Here is a 17,015-nt window from a genome sequence, read left to right on the forward strand (position 1 = left end):
GGGAAGCTACTGTCTGCAAAAACACGAGCGTCTACCGGGACGCCGCGTACCAAAACCTGCCCACCCGCGAATCCTACCGGGCTGTCATAGCCGGCATGTTCCTGTGGTACACGACATACGTCTGATATGTTGACTAATGACTCTCTCGCTGGGTACCTTGGCTGGTTCGGTATCGAACGTAGCAAGACCCTACAGGATATCAAAATCGAGATCGAGCGTGGAGTAGTGATGCTAAATTCGAGAGGCGCGGCGGTGCGAGGCACGCACCACTTGAATGACAGACCTGGGTAAACGTCACTACGAGATTCCCATTGGCTGTCATGCGATGAATAGTAATCAGCGGTTCGGATGGAAACAATCAATCGACCGCGGCCCGATACTGTTGTACTCGGCTGCATCTCAGGGACTAATAGTTGTATGCACCCCTTTCGTCGTTATTCTCGCTCATATCGCAACACGGTCTCGACCTCGCCTTCCTCGGTGTAGTGTCCGCCACGTCCATTGCCTGTGCGCGGCGCGGACATGTCCGTTACAGCAATTTCGTGTGACCGTTGTTGGCGACAGCCTGGTTCGGTTCTGTGATACGCAGGCCCCTTGACCAAACAGCTTTATTTTCCCCGAGTGGCATACGGAGGAGGAGCATCCCAAAGACAAGTGACCAGAATGCCTGCCTTGCCTCAGCCCGTCTCACTCGTCGTATAGGTACGAGGTAGTTCGGGTCACCCATGCCACATGCACCTTGGCCAAGTCAAAGTCCGATATCATGGTATCGGCCCGCCCTTGTGCGGATATGAGAGGGGGCACAGGGGTTGAAAGAAAGACAGAGATAGGAAATGAAGAGTAACATGCGGTTGGATTACTCCATGCAAATGTTCGTTCGAATGTCGCATCTGAGTAGGTACCTAGGTACCTCGGTCGGTACGCAGGTAGGAGGGAGGCAAAGAACGCCGTGAACTCCACAGGTCACCTTTCTTACCTTGCAGAACAGGCCGTCGCTTATGGCTTCATGGCTCCTTCCTGAATGTCTCGGTATGCGGTATGTAAGCTGATGCATACGGTAAACACGTCTTCTGGTATGGCCTGAGGCCCAAAGGTCGCATACGGCAGGCGACGTGCTTTTCCGGGACATCCCTGCCATACATTTCCTTGCCTGTCGCCTTCTTTCCATCACGAACATCACCAACATCAGCACCATTGGTACCGGCCAACGACGGCAGAGACTATCTTTGACTCCGAAACGCCGCAAATCACCATCAGATGCGGCCGCTCTAGTCGAGATGGGCGTCTGTTGGACGACACCGCTTTCTTATTTCAAGCCCTTCTTGGTCTTGGGGGCGCTTCCTTGTCTCTCCCTACTACCTCCCGTTCTTTTTCTCTGCTGCTCTCAAACATGGTACCTCGAACAACAGCAGTCAAGTGACCTGTCACACTCATTGAGTTGTCAGCCACACCAACGACCGAGACGCTGGCCGCCGCGTCTACCCCGGGTTACCAGGCTACCCTGCAATCGTAACCGGACAGCCACATGCTCGAGGCAGACTCGGATGTTGGCGAACGCGAGGGCGTAATCGCTAGGAGGAGGTGACAATGAAATGGCTGTCCTGAGCCCTAGACCGCCGGTTGTGTCGTCTCATAATTGTGTGTGGCCAGGGTATCCTGACTCACCCGATGCGCCCATCTATCTTTCTTCCGGCCACGAGGTATCCTCTGGCCCCTTCATTGCATATCCTTGATGAGCTAACTTCCACCAGTTAGGCACTCGGTGGTACAGACCTGTCAGAGCCAGCGCCATCAGCCTGCAGGACCATGGTGGCGCCTGGCAACCGCTCCCTACTATAGACTCTTGGGTGACGGCCTCCGCGCTGTTGTCGTTCGCACTCTTGTCAGGCAAGCGTTGTCGTCACGCGTTCAAAACGCTTTCTCAATTTGCTCATCCGAGGGAACGGGTCGATGCTTACTGATACACACCCCTTGCTTTGACAAAGTGTTTACCGTCATCATCTCGCCTTCTTCGACCAGCTTTCTCTGCTATCCACACGCCACATTTGCCCGTTGAGCTTTTCGTTCACCCGACCAGCCGCATGCGCGCCGCCGACAACCCACCGGCCCTGCTGACAACAACTCCGACGATCTCCGACTTGTTGGACGACACCCGATTTCATGCCCCCGTTGAGCCACGCGTTTGGTATCCGCGTCACTCCTGGTCAAATCGACTGCAATGTCCACTCGTCGAGCCAATCAGCCACTTTCATCCTACGATCTCTGATCAGCATCCCAGATGATAATCGCGGCGCCATTATGCAAGCCCACGCGCTTCTCTGGTGATATTTTCCTGGCCTGGTGGTGGCGAGTCTTTTTGTCTTGCTGTTGGGCGTTGCTTTAGAGCCAGGTAAACGTCTGGACACACCACTTGCATACTCTGTTGGTTCTACTGTCTTAGATGTGGAATCCGCGAGTGTCGTGCTCCGGGATCGGGGGGGCGGGGGCAGGGGCGCTGCGATCAAGGACAACCCGAGGCGCCACACAATGTCGCTCATTTTGGCTTCGACAACACTGTGTCTCATGGCTGGACATATGGTCAGCCAGACATGCACGTATGCAGCGCCTTTTTCATGCCTACGAGTCGGAGAAGCGAAGGAGAATGTGCGTCTTTGACTACCGATTAACATCTACTATGCCACCTTAGAGGACGATGTGTACAGGCTGACCCAAGTTCTGCTGGTCCAACCCTTCACGGCGCAATCCGCCTGCCCATTCCTTGAGCATCGAGGCAGGCTGGAGGCTAATCATCTGCGGGTGGTAGCCTTCTCTCCTCTCGATCTCAGCGGATGCATGCCCCTCGCAGGACTTTCCTGGGCAGATCCCCGCGGCGTTGTAGCAGACACGGCTTGCCTTTTGAAACCTTTGTTCGCCGTTAAGATCTCGAAAACTATCGGTTGTACTGCACTCTTCGTTAGACTTGATCGGAGCATATGTCGACGTCTGGCTTTACGTACCACGACACAGTCTTCACAACGGGCATTATGGACGTTGACCCAACCGGGGCAGTCAACGCCGTGCTTGTATCGGTTGACGCAGGGGTATCGATCCATGGTGATGATGAGGACTATGGTTGAGGGAGAATGAAGGGGTCCGGCAAGTTTCGGCTGTTGGCTTAATAATTCGTCGAGGAGGCTTGGGGGCTATGGGGGTTTGTTGGTTGGATGTGTTGCGAAGAAGTCGAAGCACGGTCAAGACCGAGTTGCACAGGGCCTTCTTTATACTTTCACCATGGGCCGTGGCTGCTCTGCTGACCGCAATCAGAGGTGAGATAAACACCTCTGGTTATGCTTTGCATGCTTGTGGGATCACCGTCTAGACCACCACGAAATGGTTGCAAGAATGCATGCTGACTGCTCGCAAGAGGCTGCTAATTGCGGCAGAAAGCTCAATGAGCGAGATGGTTTTCCACCATCAACCACCATATTACCCACTCGAACACTACAAATCTGCACGAAGCATACCTTCGACCGCGACCCAGGGGTCTGGTGCAGACAACAGACCATTGCGGATTGGTCCTCTCAAGCAAGGTGGCTTGCATCAACAGAAACGAGAAAATGAAATCTGACACCAGAGTTGCAACCATAGCAAAGCAAGTCTCCTTACCCGGCTTTCCCGGTGAAGGGTAGTTCTACCCTCGCCCCCCCTTCTCGGCGACTTGCTGGCCCTCGGAGTGGATACGCCACGTACGGTTACAGTACAGGTTGGGTTTGGTCTAACACTTGCAGCATATGCTAGTTTTAGAAGACACCTGGAAGATGGATTTCGCTGTTTTCAGCCGGCTGCATAGTGCCGTCCTGAGCTGACCTCTACAGATAGTGCAACGCGAGGCGCATTCGGGCGCCGGTGAGGCTCAAAGAGTGCAGGGTGTACATGGCGATCTGCAGGAGCCCGCGTCCTGACAAGCGGGGAATGGCGGATGAGAAACCGTTGGCATGTATGTACCAACGAAGCCTCGGGTCTTGGTGTACTGCACGGATATGAACAGTTAAGACAGGTTTCGACTCGACCAACCGAGACGGATGAACTCGAGCAAAAGCAGACAAGGGTTCTTCCACCGCGTCCCGAACAAACCGCCAGCCAAGTATTCTTTTGCAATGCAATATGGCACTTTGACGAAGCGGCGGCATAGTGGGCAAGGCGGGGGGGGGGGGGGGGGGGGGGGGGGGGTGGTCACCGGCGACTTGGTGTACATCAAAGTACCTTCTCCATGGCACCATAAATCCTGCATGATGGCTTTTGCAGTCTCGCTGACCTCTCAGGGTTTCTAGACTAATGCAACATCTTCCCAAAAGAGGTGAAGTCTCGAGGATCCGTTGCAGGAGGACCACGCGCCATGTTGGATTGCACAAGGCGACTTTGAAGACACTCCCTCCCCCCACTCCACCTAATCTTGAACGACGCAATTATACTCGTTGTTGGCCACTACTTGAGCAGAATGCACGACGGAATAAAAGGCCGAGACTGCTAAAATTAAACATCTTCTTTAACTACCCTCAGAGCCGTCATTCAAGTTCGAATTGGCAAGGCCGGTATCATCCATCACCCAAAGCCACAGTGGCCTAGGGACTTTTGATTGCACTTCAGGCTGTCATGTCGATCACAGACGGCATCGACGAGACGAACATCTCTGATGAGACAACATCCGCTTCGAACGTCCAAATCCACCTCTTTCCTCGAGAAAGACAGCTACGAACAGCACCCCCCAGCTTCTCTGGGTCGGTCTGCATTATCATCTGCACTCGACACGACTTAGACAGGATCTTGGCGAAGAATGACGACGCAAGAGCATGACCATCGATCAGCCAGTAACGATTGGCAGGTTGCTGAGGGGGAAAACACTGTCAGTCACATCAATGCCCAAACATGCTTTAAATCGAAATTTATCCGACGGGTAACTCGAAGAGGCCTGATGAGATGGCTCCCACCATGGCTTCCACCCGGAACACGAAGAAGATTGGGATCCGCTCTAGCCTGGCTTTCTTTCAGTATCGAAGTAGTTCGGCACCACACCCCTCCCCCCTGGCCCACGTACGGCATCGCAGGCTAACTTTAACTTACATGTACTCGCGACGAGAGCCAGAAGGCAATGGGTCTAAGCTGGCCCTGTCCTGCGTCTGCTTCAGCCAGCCCAGCATCTCGAGCATCTACATGTGCGGAGAATGCATTGAGGTCAGGGCAGAACAATGCCCCGTCCGTCCTATGAGATCAGAAAGCGATATTTTCTCTCCTGGGATAGAGAGATTGCGACCTACGATTCGTAGCATCATTCGGATATGGCGCACAGCCAGCACCTTGGCTAGCATGTACTCAGGCCGACTTCCGGGTCTCTCGATGAAAGAAGCGAGAGCAGCAGTTCTGCCGTATCTTGCCAATCTCGCTAAAAGGAGCGCGGCATGAACGGGCGCGACAATCCACCATCCAGTTGCACTTAACATGACGCCAACCCCTCCTTACTGCGGTCAGGATGTCTGAGGTCTCTTGCGTCTGACCAGCGGGCCATTCTGGCCCGCGTAACTTTTCGGCTGTTCTGATAAACTTTGGGCTGGCGCGTTCTCGAATTGGTTGAAGCGGGGCTTCAAATCCATACACCACAAGCGCCTTCCTCTACACACGGTAACACCCTTGTCGAACAAGGCCGCGGACCGGGTGGATTCGCAGCGTAATCTGGCCGGCGGTTTCCCAAGTCAAGATGTGACAATGACAAAGCTGCAGACGGCCTCACCCGCAGCGCGTGCGAGGGTCTCGTCCGCGTTGGCCGGTTCGTTTCAACAGGGTTACACGTTGTGGCTCTGTTGAGAGTGACGGGCCCCGTTTCCGGAGTTTGTTCGAGGAGAGCCTCTACCTTGGCTGAGATGTGTTCATGGCACAGAGATCGTTCATGAGTCCCCGAGTCCAGTGTCTCAACATGAGCGGACTTGGAACCCGACACATGCAGCTGGAACAGGGAGACGATGGGACGTCGAGTCAAAAGACCCAACACGAGTGTTTATCAGTCGACGAAGGGAACACGAACGGCACCAATGCGCGCGCGCGTGTGTGTTTCTGTTCTCTGGATTTCGAGCCTTCTGATCACCGGAACACTGTGTTGTACACAACCGGAAACATGTCCGTCCTACGTCCCAGCCTCGTCTAGAATAAGTATCTTTACGTCTGATCAACCCGTGAGAATGCTTTGTTTCCCTCCCATCGGCAACATCGCTACGTGCCAGTAGACGAGACACGGTGCAGGGCCAGACCCCAAAGGACCCCCGGGAACCCTCTGGAGAGTCATCTTGGGTGTAGATCTATCGCCGAAAGTCATGCAGAATTCGGGCGAAGAACAGCATTTGTCACATTGCCGTGATCATGGCAGACCATGAATCTGCCATGAGGGATTACAAGCATGGCCAAGCAGTGATCGCCGCTGGTACGGCCCTTTTCCGTGGGTTCTCAAGCCCAGAGACCCTGTTGCTGCATGGCGGTAGCGTCAGGTAAGTGAGTGTTCCCTAGCTTGATTTGATCATCTTCCGCTGCATGAGGAACAACGGGGAACGGCGTCAAGGACGGCCACGATTCTCATGTGAGATCCAACCTATCAGAAGGCACTCGGACGAAGCCCCGAGAGGCAAGAAACACACAGGAGACAACAGACTAGTATCTGTATCATGGGATACGTTGTATGTTTCCACAATCCAAGTAGGTAGGATGCAGCGGCCGCTAAGGTGGGAAGTTTGTGGTCCCGTCAGGCATGACTGCACCACAGGGCATAGCCCCCCCCCCCCCCCCCAATACCAGGGTCACCGACCGACAAGCCTTCTGTGCCGCCTCTGTCCTTTGTCTCTTTCCCATGTTCTGTTCCTTTATCTCAAGCCAGACAAGTGGTTGGGCTGCCCGGGATCCCGACATCATAGGGTTCCCCGCTGGTGAGAAGCCATGTCGCTTCGGTATCTTCCCAGTCGGGGGTTTTGGTACAACTAAGTAACCGTTCGGATCCGGAAGGGTGATACTGCACTGAATCCTCCTGATTGAGAAGACTTTAAAACCAGAATCGAGTTGAAGGAAACGCGCGAGAGTATAACGGCTTGGATTTTCCGAGATGTGGTGGCACTGTTCTCATGTTTCACACTTCATGAGTGTGAAGGCTTGAGAGATTGACCAGTCCTTCCGACCTGTAACGGTTCGACGCATTCTACTCATCTCTGAAGAAGAAAGCATCCTTCTCTCACTCTTGCTGACTGGCGTCCAAGTGTCATCCTACTCTGGCTCGGTTCCGGCGCCTTTGTAGTGTCGGTGTAGCTCTTTGGAAGCAAGCCTAGCAACCACATGTCGGACACCTCTCAGACGCTTACATCAAGTGGAAGCGAAAGCAGCATGGATGTTGCGGCTTGGACTCGTCGCCTGAAAGCCTCGTTCGGCCGAGGAAGGGGAGGGGGGAAAACCGATCTGCAACGAAGCAAACGATGGAGGCGACAAGATCATGTGTCTGCCTAGCACTGAAGCGTGTGCTTCCTTCATCCCCCACCCCTCCCTCCTACTTCTTGTACTTTTTTTTTCTTTTTCGCACTGTTAGACCCGGCCGGTGGATGTGATCCCACCGGTCCGCTGCAAGTGTGGCTCAACCTGGTGCTCAATCTGGCGCTGGCTGCGCTACTCCGGCATGGCTCATGTCGCATCCACGCCGACATGTTGGCTGGTTCTCGGGGCGAGACATCAACTTGGCCACAGACGTATTATCTGTCGTCCAAGGTTATCGAGATGAAGGTTCGCGAGTTGACATGGGCGATATATGTCGCGCGAGACGAACTTGAGGGGAACTTCGGCATCATGTCCGCAGTAGCCAACAGCCCTTTGCCAGCAAAAGGCCAGAAGTCCGGGAGAGCAAGCACTATGGGCTGCGTCAAGGCGACCAAGCCTTCTCGTTCCCGCCACTGAAACCTAAGCCATTTGCTTCCGGCAAGCTGGGCATACAACCCGGCTATCTCCTCAGCCGTTGGCGGAGTGGTGGACCGACATATCCCGCACCCTGTTCTGGACCCCCTCCCTCTCTTGCCCTGCCTGCCGGTCGACACTTTGGACGAGTTCTTGTCGTCCCACAGCCACCAAGGGGCAACGACCGCACAAACCCGATTCGCCGAAGTCGACTGGAAAAGACATGTGTGTGCCAGTGCGCCACCGAGCCCTGCCAACGGAGGGCTTCGGAAACGAGGTGCAGACGCCGGACAGGATTCGGAGTGAGTTAGTTGCTGGGCAGTGGACGAGCTTGACGTGGACAGGACGACGGACGGTGGCTGATGACTGCTGTGGGAACCGGGACTAACATCTGCCCCCTTTTACAGAAGGGGGAACAAACCGCCAGGGACAAGCCCATAGCCATGTGGGAATTGGTCCTCCGGGATCGAAATATCAGGAAGTCCGCCCCTCTTCAGCAGCACAAGGGCAAGGCAAGCAGGGCGGGACTCTCTGCTTGGTGGCGTTACACATGTCCCATAACTAACACAAAAAGAGAACGTCTTTGGGTCTGTGGACAAACCAGCCGATTTCCTGTCGAGACGTATACGTGCGTACGTGTGCTTACAGCTACGGTGTTGGAAGTTCGTCGTCGTCGTCGTCGTCATCGTCGTCGACTCACCAAGTCAAAGTTTCGGATGTTGGAGGTTGCATGCGGAAGGCAACGCGGCACCAAAGGCCCGGCGCGCTTCGCCGGAGTCTTGAATCTTGGTTCAACCGTTGCCCGCCCAGAACTTGGGCTGGGAGACGATTGTATCCCGCCAGTTCGGTTGGCCACCCACCCCTCTCCGGCGAGTCATTAACCGCGGGGCCCGCGCCCCCTTGCAATTTTTCGTCAACGGCGTGCGTATAAAAGGTGGACACAGCAAGCGAGCAAGATACTCTTGGGATGGATCACGGATGCCGTGTTCGTCCAGGCCGATGGCCGGTGAGGTTTGTCGGGCGCGGTCCGTCCGAGTGCGGCCTAGTTCGAGGGTGGTAGGCGGGGGACGGGGTCCGCCAATCGGCTAACCGACGGACAGACGGTCTGACACAGGACGTCACTGGCTGGGCTCACCTTCCAGCTCTTTCTTCGTTTTTCTTCACTCTCACTCACTCTCACTCTCACTCACTCACTCTCACTCTCACTCTCTCTCACTCACACACACACACACACACACACACTCTCTCTCTCTCTCTCTCTCTCTCTCGCATACAAGCGCGGGCCAATTGCACATGCCATAAGGGGTCGTCAGGAGATGGCACGGCCAATGAGTGTTGAACAGGGGGGAGGGCATCGACTATCCTCCTTTCGAGGCTCGAGACGACTTTTCCCCTCCTTCATCCATCATCGTCGCTTTCGCTACTCACTTGCATTGTCGCCAAGCTCAGCCCGGCCTTAGCCTCCTCTCATGAGTCCTACCGGGGGCTTCGTCCAAGCTCCTTTGCACCCGTTATAGAGGTCCAAAATCCAGGACACAGTCAGGAAAGATGGGAAAGGGGGAGACCACCACTTGGAGGCAGCCCGGGGATTAGGTTCGAACCGGTCTGGACCCTTCAATTTGGGCCACGTGCTGCATACGCCACCGCGGAACTCGGGAGGAACATGGCGATGGACGCTTTCGTTCGTGCTCTCTTCTTCTTATTCTCCTTCTGGCAAGGTGAAGCCGCATCGGTGATCGTAACGCTCACGTACGATTTAAACGACCTTGACGTCTGACGATCCCCCCCCCCCCGGCCGATGGTTGGCCCCCTTGCCACCCTTGACTTCCCTCGATTCTCGCTTTTTTTTGGGGTTCGATCCACGTTTTGTAGAGATCGGGCAGACTCTGGAACAGCCAAGGAAATGGCGTACGGGCAACACCAGTATCACGATCGAAGCCACGATTTTGCTCAATGTTTTTTTATATGTGGGTGCCACCACCAAGCCTAGGTTCTTGATCCTGACCATTGAGCAGCAGGCGGAGATGCGGAGTGTGTGCGGTTGGTGCAAGCGAGTTAAGCTGGAGCCGGCTTGGATTGGCTTGATTGATATCGATGCTTACACGGCGTCGTCACTTGCTGGCAGTTGCTGCTGCAGCACCCTATGCCTCCCTCATGCCTGCCGACGACGCTGCGGCCACCGGCGCGCTGTCGATAACACCATTTGCCTCGATGGTGGCTTTCTGCGGATGGTGCTTCCCCGCGGCCATGGATAGGCAAACTGTCGCCACGCACTTTCAGTTACACTTTCTTTTCCTTGGCACTTGACTTACACAGACAGACGAACAGTCCAGGCCTCCGCTTACCACTGGCTGCTGCTGCTGCTGCTGCTGTGCACACGCTCGTCACCTAGATGCTACCTACCGACTCTGATATGTTAGTTCGATGCAATCACACCGCCACCTCGGCATAGCTAGGTAGGTAGGTAGGTTTCTGACTGCGCTGCTACACGCCGAACATTTTAGCAACCCGGGGTCGACTGCCTCCATTCTGTATCCGTATCTGTACCTGTACCTGTGCCTGTATGTACCTGTGTATCTGTATCGTACCTTACCGTACCGACCCGGAGAGCGCTGTTTCCCAGCGGGAGCCACCACCGCGGCCTCGCGTGCGGCACGTGTGGTATGGGCTGGGGTCGGAAAAGGTGAGAGCCCGTTATAGTTTCCCGGGGGGGCGGGAACGGTACAAGCCCGTACAGCCACACCCCATCCCTTCCCGGGGCTTTCCCCGTCCCACCTTCTACCGCCCGTTACCGGATGCGGGCGGATGTAACGCGGTTTTCATCCGTACCGACAAACCACATTTTGGGGAAGACACCACACACCACATACCGCACACCACATACCGCAAACCACACACCGCACACCACATATTACATACCACGCGCACACATACCCGGGATAACCGACATGGGCCTACCGCAGACACCTAAGCTCGGTGTTCCCATCCGGGCCTGGCCATCGAGGGCTCTCCCACTACCTAACCGGCGTCCCAGAAGGAACTTTTGTCACAAACTAGACATTTCTTCTTTCTCGTGTTATTAGCCATCGGCAGCGTCCGGCCGGCCATGTTTGAGGAAAACCACCAGCAGCCTCCCGGCGCATTCATCTCGATCCCTCTCGCCCAAGGGGCGTGTGAGCGGAGGCGGAGGAACTAGGACAGTGAGGATGCTGTCGATTAGAAGACCGCTCCGAGCACCACCGCAGCCTGTTCCCCCCGCAACTACAAGAGTACATAAGCGCTATCTAACACGTTCTGCTGTCAAGCGTAACGAGCCGCCATATCTTTGGGGAGGGAAGGCCCGCTTCCCGGATTGAGCTTTCTGCGTCTCTGGTTATCCACTCCTCCCCCCCGCCCATGCTGGCATGGTACAATTGCTCGTGGAACCGTGAATGGCATTCCTTGATTCAGGGGCACACGCCCGCCCCCCAGCATCCCGCCGAGCCATTGCATGGGGCCCGAGGGGGGACGGGGATCACGATCATGATCACAATCACAATCACAACCACACATGCATTTTCAGCATGCGCCCGCTTGCTGCAGTGGGAGAGAGAAAGAGGGGGGGGGGCTCAGACAAAGAGAGGAAGAGAGGAAACAGATCCGACATCCCCCCCCCCTCCCAAAGGCCCCGCCTTCGTACAGGCAGGCTACCTGTCGCGCGATGGCCAAATGCCTCCGTCGCGTTCTGCATCTGCGTCCAAGATCCACAGTGGGATGAGTGCCTGAGGGACTCGGGGATCCATATCCAGGGGGTGGGCAGATGCCGAAAATAGGAGATGAAAGGAAACGAAACGAGACTTGGTGATTCATTGTATTCTACATCTGCCGGATGGTGGCCTGTCCCCGAGCGGATAGGAAAGAGGATGAAGAAATGGGGGTGAGTTGGGGGGGGGGGAGAGACCCATTGAGGGAAAAACAAAGAGAGACAGAGAGCGTATGTGCATACATGTGTGTGTGTGAAAATAATGTATTCCGGATGCCACCTGTGTCCGATGATGTTAAAATGCCTTTAAGACGCCGGAAATCTACTTCTGTAAGGTAGTTCGAGTGAAGTCAGGGCCACTCCCGACCCTGCCAAGCTTCATCCCCCCCCCCCCCCTTTATTTGTCTAATGCTATTCGGGTTGACGATGGCCGTTGACGAGAATCTTTTCGTCTACAAAAGTCCCGGTTACCCGCTTCGACGTTCTTGTGTATGCCCAGGCGCGTGAGCAAACTTGTTACCGAAGGGCGGGAAAAAGTAAAAGAGGGAAAGAAACAAAACAAAATTGAGATCCGTTGCCAGGGGGAGATTTTCTCCCTTCAACCACTTTAATGAAGAGGGGGACTGACTGGTCTCGAACAGTCCAAGCGTTTCCCCCCCCCTGCCCGGCGATGGAAGCAACCCTCGTAGGAACCCCGCGATCGCGAGGTCTCTTTTCTTCCATCATTTCGATTCCCCTCCCTCCCCCTTTTGTCGTCGTGGCCATGGTTTTCGTCCTTCTGGTTGCCCGCGCAGGTCCGTCCTGGTTCTAGCTTTGGCACTTCGTGTGCTCCTGCTGCTGGGGGACCGATTGTAAAAAAACCAGAGGAGTGGGTATCGGGACTGCACTTCTCTCTCTCTCATGGGGTTGATTGATGGAGATTGCAGGCGGGCGTACGTGCGTGCGTGTGCACCGCTCACCGGCCGTTCTTCATGGCCTCCTTGCGGCGCTTCTTCTCGGCGGCCCGCGTGAGGGCCGTCTTGACATCGCCCTTCTCGAAAGAGTCAAGGTCGTAGTAGACCGGAGCGATTTCCTGCGTTTCTCGCGTTAGCCAAGGTAGGGGGGGGGGGCCTCCGAGACGGTGGGTAGGAAGAGGTGAGTGCCGAAGTGTGCCGAGACAAGGGGGTTTGAGAAGAAGGAGGGGCGTAGGGGAAAATTGTGAGGCAGTCTTGCGATTTCAGACATGGAGTAGGCCGTGAACCAGGATAACAGGGAAGGGGGAAGGATCCGGACGACTTACCATCAGCCATTCTGGCCTGATTCCGGTGCAGGTACGGATGTACTGCTTCGAGGTCAGGACGAACTCATTGTAGAGCACCCACTCGTAGTCCGTCTTGAGCACCGTTGACGGGTGCATCATGACGGCCTGGTCGTCCTTGATGGTCCGGTACACCTTGCCGGAGCTCTCCTTCATGGCGACCTGCATGAAGAAACCCGAGAGGAGGGCGCGGCGGATGTTTGTGTAGTAGTTCTTGTCCTCAAAGGGCGTCGAGATGAGCTCGAGGCCGTGCGTCTCCATGATGCGCTTCAGCTGGGCGCGGACGTTGTCGGCGCTGCTGAGGTGGCGGAACGACAAAAAGTGCTCGTGGCACCACTTCTTGGGGTCCACGCCGGGCTGGCTGGCCGTGCCCTTGAAGGCGTGGTAGGCGTTGAGGAGCGTGAGGTGGTCGCCCTCGGGATGGGAGAACTGCGCCTTCATCTCGTCGGCGCGCTTGCGCTGCGCCGCCGGGCGGACCCAGATCTGGGGGATGGACAGGAGCGACGTGATGGAGAGAATCTCGTTGGAGCAGTAGAACTCGGGCGACGAGATGAGCATGACGGCCAGGGCCGGGTCGAGGGGGAACTCGGACGCCAGGCTACCGAGCGTCGTCAGCTCACCATCGTCGTCGAGGCAGGCGAGGTAGTTGAGCTCCTCGAGCGCGCGCATCATGGTCTCGGGGGCCGGGGGGTCCATGAGATCGAAGTGGACGAGGTCCTCGACGCCGAGCTTCTTCAGCTCCAGCACCGTGTTGGCGAGGTTGGACCGCAGGATCTCGGGGTGCGTCTGCTCGATGAGCTCCTTCTTGAAGGCATTTTCCGTGTACAGACGGAAGCACTTTCCGGGCTTTGTACGACCGGCACGACCGGCACGCTGCTGGGCCGAGGCCTTGGAGATGGGCGACACCAGGAGCGACTCGACACGGATGCGGGGGTTGTAGATCTTCTGCTTGCTGAAGCCGGGGTCGACGACGTAGACGATACCGTCGATCGTCAGCGACGTCTCGGCAATGTTGGTCGCCACGATGACCTTGCGACCGGGCCGGCCGCCCTTCTTGTAAGGGGCCGGGGGCTTGTCGAAAATCTTTTGCTGCTGGTGCGGCGGCAGCGTGCCGTACAGCGGGTAGACGGCTAGCGGACCGGCGTCGATTTCCCTTGTCATCTCGTCGGCCTCTAGGTTGATTTTCCTGCACGCGTCCTCAATCTCCTCCTCACCCGTCAGGAAGAGGAGGACGTCGCCCTCGCCCTCGGAGGCGTGGATCTGCAGCACCGTCCTGATGGCCGCCTCGACGTAGTCTCGCTCGGGCTCGGGCGTGTAGAAGATCTCGACGGGATGCGTACGACCGGGGACGGCGAGGAGGGGCGCGTCGTTGAAGTAGCGCTGGAACTTTTGCGCATCGAGCGTGGCGGACATGACAATGATCTTGAGGTCGGGGCGGCGGGCGGCGATCTGCTTGAGCAGGGCCATGAGGATATCGGTGGCAAGAGTGCGCTCGTGGGCCTCGTCAAGAATGATGCAGCTGTAGCGCGACATCTCGTGGTCGTGGATGGCTTCTCGGAGAAGCATACCGTCCGTCATGTACTTCAGGATTGTGTTGGGGCCTGTCCTGTCCTCAAAACGGATGCTGTATCCGACCTCCTCGCCGAGCTCGACGTCCATCTCATCGGCGACACGCTGGGCGACGGACATGGCGGCGACACGACGGGGCTGGGTACAGGCGATCATCTTGCGGTTGAGCTGGGGGAGTTCGTCGTAGACGACATATTGGGGGATCTGGGTCGTCTTTCCGGAACCCGTCTCACCAACGAAGACGAGGATCTGGGTGGAGTGGTACTTGTCGAGGAACTCTTGTCTATCACGGCGGGTGTCAGCAAAGCCAGGAGGCTCAAAGGGGGAAAACAAGAGAGGCGCGATATGCAAGCACACGAACGTACCTTTGCTTCTGTACGGGCAGATCGCGGCGCGACTGCATAATCTGGAAGTACTTTTGCGAATGGGGCCGGCCGGTGAAGGCGTTGGTGTCGAGGTCTTCGACCTTCTCGGCCTGCTTGGCCGTGGTCGCGCGCGGCTTGAAACCGGCAAAGGGCGAGCTGGCATCGATGACACCGTCCTCGGCCTTGACGCCATTTTCCTCCTTCATGTGTGCAAGGTAGGGGTTGTACTTGGACTCTTCCGAGTCTGCCTCCTCCTCCTTCTTGGCCTTCTTCCTCAAGCTCCCGTCTCTGTCGGCGCTGGAACGCTTGAAGCCCTTGGGATCGGCGTCGGCCATTGTCGTAAGCGGGGGGGAGGTGGTTCTTTTCGTCGCAAAGGTGAAGGGAGGATGGGTAATGGAAGACGGGCAAAATATACGAGGAAAGTTTGGCTGAAGTTGTTGCAACTTGGCCCGGGGATTCGACAGCAACGACGACGACGAACAACAGCAAAACACGGGAGGCGATTCGATTCCAAGCGAAGCGAGACAAGGCTGCTAGGAAACTTTTTGATGTCGCGCGGGAAAAATTTGGGCGGGTTCAGCACGGACCAATGGGATGGTGGGATGATAAGATAAGGCGTAGCGGCCATGCAGGATACGTACTGCTTTACTGTACAAGGACGCCATCGCACTGTCAGAGAGACTTTGCAAATGTCTTTGAAGATTGAGACTGAAGGGGGACTGGATGAAACCTTGACAACTCTTCAAAACATACAGAGACTAGTAAAAAGCTGTTGGATTATACTGCAAAGACTCAATCGAGGCTCAACACAACTCCGTGAGAGACAACAGGCGGCCACGATGCTCATGCTCGCAACCAACAACAATATCAACGCACCAGTGGCTGCAGGGTACCCTTCAGTGACAGCGGGCACTGTTTCCCCCCCTCGCTCGTCTCTCTCTCTCTCTCTTCCAGGGTCCAGTGGCTCGCCGAGCCCACTATACGATGGGTATGCAGCCAATGACACGGCGTCGCAACTCACAAAACCCGGTGCATTTTTGCCTTTTGCAGTGGGAGCCAACAGCCTGACTTCTCAGATCGCACAACATCCATCCCGCGCTTAAGTGAGAGAAGTGGACGTCTTTTTTTTGGTTTCTCGTTTCGAAAATACAAACTTCGAAATCCTCGAAACCCCCCCAAGATACAGACAGGCCAACCGTTCAAGCATGAATTGCTGACCACGTCCTCGTCCCGTCTCTCATATCCCCCCCCCGGTCCTGCCTTGTTGCTGAAAGCACCGGGCTTCTGAGCTGCTGCTTTTTACACAAACAACCACCCCCTCGTTTTGATTTGTGCGCCAAGCATTGACGACAACCACCGCCGCTCACAAACCCAATCCCACCTCTCTCTCACCAGGCGGCGCGCCTCGAGTCCAAGTCCACCATTATGGACGGCAGTAACTTCAACCAGATTCGGCCTATTTTCAGCATCGGCCAGCACGACTCCGACAGGGACCAGCCCCTGGACGACCTCCAGTACGGCCAGCTTCTGAATGCCGGTGTAAGTGAGGTCGTGCGCTCCCGAGTTACCCCCCCTCCTCTCACTGAACAACCAACCCCCAACATCAGGTCAACTTCGTGACAGCACCCATCACCAACAAGCACTTCCATGCGCGTGTGAAGGACCTCGTCTCCCAGCACCTCGCAAAGGCGAAGCAGAATGCCGTCTCTTTGGCGGATGCTGTTGTCCCCCCTCTGACCCCCAAGGACACCTCTCTCTTCCCCAGTCACGCAGTCACCACTTACATCGCCTACGCCAGCCCCTGGATTGACCTGGCCTCGACCGACCCCGTCGTCGCCAGTGTCTCGAGGCAGGTTCTCAACCTCGAGATTGCCTATGCCAACTTCTGCGGAGTCCGGAGCATCATCGTCCCTGGCCCGAGGAGAGACGCCTCCAGGGATGGCGGAAACCAGGGCATCGCCCAGTACGGCCGCGCGGTGCTGGAGGCCATGAACATTGCTTCGCGCCTCAACTTCATCATCCACGTTCCCATGTACCGCGAGCCCGGCCTCGAAGAGACGGTCGAGCTCTTGTCGACCTTGTCCGAGGAGCC

The 17,015-nt window shown here is 56.3% G+C and overlaps 3 protein-coding genes across 3 annotated transcripts; 1 reads left to right on the forward strand and 2 right to left on the reverse strand.

The window, feature by feature from the left end:
- Positions 1-2,682: 2,682 nt before the first annotated feature.
- CH63R_10316 (uncharacterized protein) lies at positions 2,683-3,022 on the reverse strand (the record flags this gene model as incomplete). Its single annotated transcript, XM_018305290.1, has 2 exons — positions 2,683-2,941; positions 2,997-3,022. 2 exons carry the CDS (start codon positions 3,020-3,022, stop codon positions 2,683-2,685), a joined length of 285 nt encoding a protein of 94 aa, XP_018154714.1.
- Positions 3,023-7,704: 4,682 nt separating this feature from the next.
- On the forward strand, positions 7,705-7,953 carry CH63R_10317 (uncharacterized protein; the record flags this gene model as incomplete). The annotated part of the gene is made up of 1 exon (XM_018305291.1): positions 7,705-7,953. The coding sequence occupies one exon, from the start codon at positions 7,705-7,707 to the stop codon at positions 7,951-7,953; it is 249 nt and encodes an 82-aa protein (XP_018154715.1).
- Positions 7,954-12,647: 4,694 nt separating this feature from the next.
- On the reverse strand, positions 12,648-15,258 carry CH63R_10318 (helicase associated domain-containing protein; the record flags this gene model as incomplete). Its single annotated transcript, XM_018305292.1, has 3 exons — positions 12,648-12,764; positions 12,972-14,841; positions 14,924-15,258. 3 exons carry the CDS (start codon positions 15,256-15,258, stop codon positions 12,648-12,650), a joined length of 2,322 nt encoding a protein of 773 aa, XP_018154716.1.
- Between the last annotated feature and the right edge of the window lie 1,757 nt (positions 15,259-17,015).

The sequence above is a fragment of the Colletotrichum higginsianum genome (assembly GCF_001672515.1).
Source record: "Colletotrichum higginsianum IMI 349063 chromosome 7 map unlocalized unitig_7, whole genome shotgun sequence".
In the NCBI taxonomy this organism is placed as follows: domain Eukaryota; kingdom Fungi; phylum Ascomycota; class Sordariomycetes; order Glomerellales; family Glomerellaceae; genus Colletotrichum; species Colletotrichum higginsianum.